Below are 5,869 nucleotides of genomic sequence, written 5' to 3'. Positions count from 1 at the left end.
CGATAACCTCTTCTGTTTCATTTATCGGGAAATATATCATCGATAATGTGTTGTTGTTTTAATTTACCGATAGACATGTGGCCTTTATAAGTTCTTCAATGAAGACAAAATTGGAGTATGCCCTCCTTCAAATTCACTTTGCACGAAACCCTTATCCTTTTACTCTTTCTTTGATTTTTCCAATCTCATTCCTGCACTGTTCTTCCCTAAGCTCCATAGTTGTTCGCTGTTGGTGTGGTGTTCCCTTGCCTCCATTGGCCTTCAATTTCATCGTGGCCTTGACGAACCTCCATTGTAGTTCAATCACGCTGTACTCTACACTTCTCTAACCTCCATTAACCTTCACTCTCGCTATCGAGAGGCCATGCCATCATGGTCTTCCCCTTTCCCCTGTGTTTGTTGTGATCGTTGTGGTCCAACCATCCAATTGGTGTGTGTCAATTGTGCATTCATCCTCATTGGAAACATGGTTCGTTGTCACCGCTTCCGTGAGACAAGTGGGTGCATCTTGTGTTGGGGATTATTTCCCTTAATCATGCAACTTAATAGTGTTTAATTACTTTTGTATAACTCATTCTAAGTTCTACATCTCATTTGAAGAGTGTATACTTCCAAATGAAAACTCTCCTGAAAGTAACTGTAGAACTTAGTCTTCGATAATTACCGATAATCATAGTCCATTGGTAAATATTTCTAACAAAATCCGGTTCGTTGATAATCTGTCAAAAAATTCACATTATTGACAAATTTTGTTATTTATCGACGAATATCTTCCCTCGATAAATCAAGTTTATTTTTTTTGAATATGTATTATAAAAGCATAAAAATCTATATTTTAGTACTAATTCTAAATTTTTACTTATGAAAATATATTTTATATTATTTTTTAAAAAGATATTTTTCTTTATTATGTTTATAAAGACACTCTCTCTATATTTGTGAGTGACCATTTAAGATAACAATTGTAAAGAAAATAAGACTTAAATTTCAAAAAAAAAAAAATGGATTGGTAAAAGAAATTAACTTCTTTTAAAAGATTTTTTTTTATAAGAACTTTGATTAAGAAGGTAAGTTTTAGCGATAAATGTTTCAATAAATCAAGATAAACCAAAATAATGTAGTCTAAGATAAAAGGATATAAGAGATGAACTCAAATTTTCATACAGTGATTTAATTCTACAAGAATCTACACACAATAACCTTATAGTTGGATTAAGTTAGTTACAAAAACACCTATGCAAATAATACATATATATCCTTACTAATGTTGTGTTGAAGGTAGACATTTTAAAACGATCCAAAACAACAATTCTTTTTTTTTTTTTTAAATTCACACATCATCGGTAAATGTAATACGTATGTCACATATATGATACGTATCAAACATAGAAACACAACATTGATGAAGTGTGTCCAAGCTTCATAGCATAACTCACACTATTTTAAAATAAGATTATTACTTAAAATAGTAGACTATTTACAAACCAAGGTAAAACCAAGTTTTGACTCAACAAATATAATCAATTATAAACTTATATTAATCATTACTATACTAAAAATAAATAGAAAGCCATTTTTCTAATTTACTCAAAATTATATTAATAATTTATAATTTTTTTACATTTAACATTTTATATATCAAAATACAATTAGAAACATGCTATACGGACACTCGGACTAAACACCATACGAATATAGACATTGCGACATATATAATTTACAACAACAAAAATGTATGCCGTGTCATTATATTGGCCTTATCATTATCTTAAAATGTTGGATAAAATTGCTTTTTTTTTTCTCATAAATGAAAAAAAAAATAGTATACACTTTTCTTCCCATATTTTTAAAAGTTTTTTCATTTTTTCTAAATGTGTTTATTGATTTCCATTTTGTAAAATAAAACTATTATTTCCAAAATTGATTAGTGCTTAATGAATAAATGTTGTCAATTCCCCTATAATCTCTCATTGTTTTTTCATTTCTTCTCCATACACACACCATAATAATAGTATCTATTTAAAATAGTCTTTACTTTGAAGATATTTGAATATAATTAGGAAGAATGTAATGCATACAAAAGATTTCAATGAGTTTCACAATTTCGTATTTAATGGACTATGATATATTACCAAATTTTTTTAACAACTTTTTGACAATAAATTATGTATGACTATTTTATTGGTCCGTATTATTGAAACAAACCAATCAAGAACTACTATGTTTTAAAAAAGTTATAAAAAAAATTGTTAAAAAACATTTTCCTACTTTAATTTCAAACTATTAAATTTTTGTTAAAGGTTGGTCATACTTATTTTAATATCATGATATTTTAACTTTTTTGACAATGGATATGTATCATTATTTTATTCAACCAATCATAAAACAAACTTATGCATTGTTAAAAAATTGTTAAAACAACATTTTTCCTCAATTTAAATAGAAAAAGATATATTTTTAACAATTTTTTTTTATCATCTTTTTTTATGACGTATACATAATAATTTGTGATTAATTCATTTCAAATAATTAAACAATTAAAATAATAACACATAATTTATTATAATTAAAAAAAAAGTTATTAACCTGTCACATCCTTCTAAATAAGCCAACCCAGCAAATAACAGTTTCACACAGGCCTTGAGGCAGAGGAAAGTAACAATCATAAGAAACTTAACCATTAACAAAATAACACTTCTGAAATTTGCTCAAATCCCGTTATCATAAGGTACCAAAGTAGTATCAAGCCACTCATCTTCATTGATGAACTGCGAAACTGTGAAACTATATGCATCATCATAATCCATCAAATGGTAGCCTAACCATTCAACACGACTATCTGTGGTGGAACCGGGTCCATAGTTGTCGTATTCTCCATAGTACAATGTGTCCGATCTTTTGTTATCATTATTCCATTCTATCCAACCCTTTGGGTCAATGAAGGCATCAATGAAGGACTCAAGGTAAACGGTGCGAGAATAGTTCTTCCATGGCCTCCCAAGGTAGCTCTTGAAACTGCTAGAGTTGGAATACAGATCAGGGCTGGCTATGATTTTGCAGTTCTGGATTGAGATGCCTGTGTCCACATCAGGGCTATCTCTGGATTGTGCGGTGATAACAGTGAATTGCCCAGGCAAGGGCTTTCTGGATATGATGTTACAATCTTGTAGAACCACTGCTGCATTTCCAAATATGAAATCTATGGTCCCAGAAATGTCACACTCTCTGTAAAATTGTCTAAAGGAGTGAACATATAAAGTGTCTTGGTAGCCATTAATTGCACACCTGTAAAAAGCAGTTAAGTCTGCATTTACCCTCAAGGCCACTGCTTGGTGCTTTGGTCCTGCACTGTTCTCAATTGCAATATCACGAGCAAGAAAACCTTTTCCAGAAACCGCTGGAAAACACACCACAACATTGTCATGTGATTCCCATTTTGGTCACATTAAATACGGAAAAACTATGGTATAGTTTAATTTAAAATGGTTTCTATCAATCTCAATTAAACACTCAATTTTTGTTTTATCTAATCTTGTGATACTTTCTCCTAAATTAACATTCAAAAATTATGACTCATTATATATGTTTACTGTGTCACTTCTCTACTTCGTGACCATTGCATGAGAAGTCATTAATTGCAGAAAAATCAGAAAGGGGTAGAAAGGGTTCACCTAGAGTTGCAGATCTGAAAGTGGTCCAGGCAAAGCTTCTGTTACCAGTTATGACAGTGACATCACTTCCATCGCCTACCATCACAATGTGGGTCTTATACCATGGGATTTCCACGTTTTCCTCATAAGTCCCTTTTTTGACATAGATCACTGTCTTATCCGTGCTGTTACTTGGAGCAAAGTTGATGGCTTCAGTGATGGTGGTAAAGTTCCCACTTCCATCTGCAGACACAACTAGCACTTCATTTGGGTTATACTCTTCCATATCTTGAAAAGTTCCTTGATTTCGGCTTGATAACCACTTTGGAGCNTTCATCAAANGCTGGTCATTCTTCTGGTCTCCGGGAGTCCCCGTCTCAGNCTTCNGTAGCANAGAAAGAGAGTTACTGACATGCTTGTAAGTGTTGATCACAGATTTCACCAGAGCTGGCTTCATGGTGCCAGAAGCAGAATCTAGGCCTTCCAAGCATGTATTCTTGTTGGTGACAGCTGCACTGAGGTAGGCTCTTGCATCAACTATGCTCATGGAGTTGGAGGAACGGATCCATGATAGTGATCTTTTCAAAGAAGCCAATGTTGATTGGTGGAGTTCTCGGCAGTCCTGAAGTGCTCCTCTTTGCTTCTCTATGATGTTTGAGTGTCCAACATTGTGGAAGATATTGCAGAGCTTTATGGTTTCAGATATTGCTACTTGGAGTGACTGAACGAGGTAGCTGTTAATGTTAGGACTTATGTTTATTGAGATGGATAATGAATTGAAACAAACTTCTGGATATGGGGTGGTTATGCAGAAAGATCTTAAGGAAGAGAGATTGGACTGAGGTGTTGTGGAAGCATTGTAGGAGTTGACAGCAGAAGTGTGTGAGTAGAAGATTGCAAGGAGAAGAAAGAAGAGTTTATGAGATGAATGAGCCATGAATGGAAGGATGAATAAGGAAAAAGTAAAGGAGTTATGAAAGTGTTTGATATACTTGATCACTTAAATAAGAAAAAAAGTGATGAGGACACTGATTAGAATCTAAATAACACAAGTTTTGAACTCATGCATTATTGGAAGTATGCTTGCCACTATATATACAAATTGTGACAAAATAACAATAACTAAAATCAGTAATAAATTGATAAATTTTGTGATAATATTAAAATATATTTAAGGATAAAATGGAAATGATTATATTTAAAAAAAAAAATTGACGTATACAATTTATTTTGAATTTCTTTAATTTTAGAAATTAACATGAACGTGGTTGTGGGTGACCGTGAGTGATGGAATGATATATGGCAATCCCTGAAGCTGCTTCGAAGACTGGATCACCCCACAAGCTGGGTTTGCACTGATTTTTTTTAAAATAAAAAAAAAAAAAATTAAAACATAAGATAAAATCTTAAGAGAAATAAAATATAAGTAGAGACATAAGTCCATCATTCTTGCCTTAATTGTGGATGGTTTGTTTGAGGGGTTATATTGTTTAACATCCATAGCACAAAGGTCTTGTTTTCTCCATTGGCGTATTGATTTATGCATATGCTCCTATTTTCCACAGAAAAAAACAAGTCTTTTTGAGGTGTAAAAGATTCCATATTATCTATATAATTACAAACCACACCACCCAATTTGCTTAACTTTACGATGATAAGGATTGATTCCACTTTGCTATCTGATTAATGCTATATATAAAAATAATAAATATAAACTTCATTAATAAGATGTAGAGAACATGAAATATATATTGACTTGATGTAATTTTTACATTTTAAAAAAATAAAAGTAAAGTCTTCTTATAAATTTAGAATCACTGTTTCATTTTAAAATTAAAAAAGAAAAATATGATCAAGAGTATTAATAGTTTATAATTTTTCTTCTGATTTTCTCTTTGATAAAATTTATCAAAAGTTTTTTTTTTTTTTTATTGTTTTCATAGGTTACTGAACAAGAGTGTTACATCGGTCTCCCCTGAAAAATAAGAATTTTGATGTTCATTATCCAACAAAACTTGTCAAATGTGTCATAAATATGTTACATCAAGACTTTTTCCTTATATTAATTCAACCGTCACGAAAGGATGTAGTGAAATTCATGACTATTTTTTTTAAGGAAAATCAACGAGTTATTTCCACTTTGATTAGGCCATTGCCTATATATGTTACATTTTGTAAATTATTTATATAAGGTTTTAGTTTTAAAATAATTGAAGCTA

General features: G+C 31.3%; 1 protein-coding gene across 1 annotated transcript; it reads right to left on the bottom strand.

The window, feature by feature from the left end:
• Positions 1-2,608: 2,608 nt before the first annotated feature.
• Positions 2,609-4,686, bottom strand: LOC106761643 (probable pectinesterase/pectinesterase inhibitor 12). The gene is made up of 2 exons (XM_014645209.2): positions 3,672-4,686; positions 2,609-3,397 (listed from the first exon to the last, which is right to left on the bottom strand). The coding sequence occupies exons 1-2, from the start codon at positions 4,585-4,587 to the stop codon at positions 2,709-2,711; spliced, it is 1,605 nt and encodes a 534-aa protein (XP_014500695.1). The 5' UTR covers positions 4,588-4,686; the 3' UTR covers positions 2,609-2,708.
• Between the last annotated feature and the right edge of the window lie 1,183 nt (positions 4,687-5,869).

This window comes from Vigna radiata, chromosome 5, assembly GCF_000741045.1.
Source record: "Vigna radiata var. radiata cultivar VC1973A chromosome 5, Vradiata_ver6, whole genome shotgun sequence".
Classification (NCBI taxonomy): Eukaryota; Viridiplantae; Streptophyta; class Magnoliopsida; order Fabales; family Fabaceae; genus Vigna; species Vigna radiata.
This window is presented reverse-complemented; position numbering and strand designations above follow the sequence as displayed.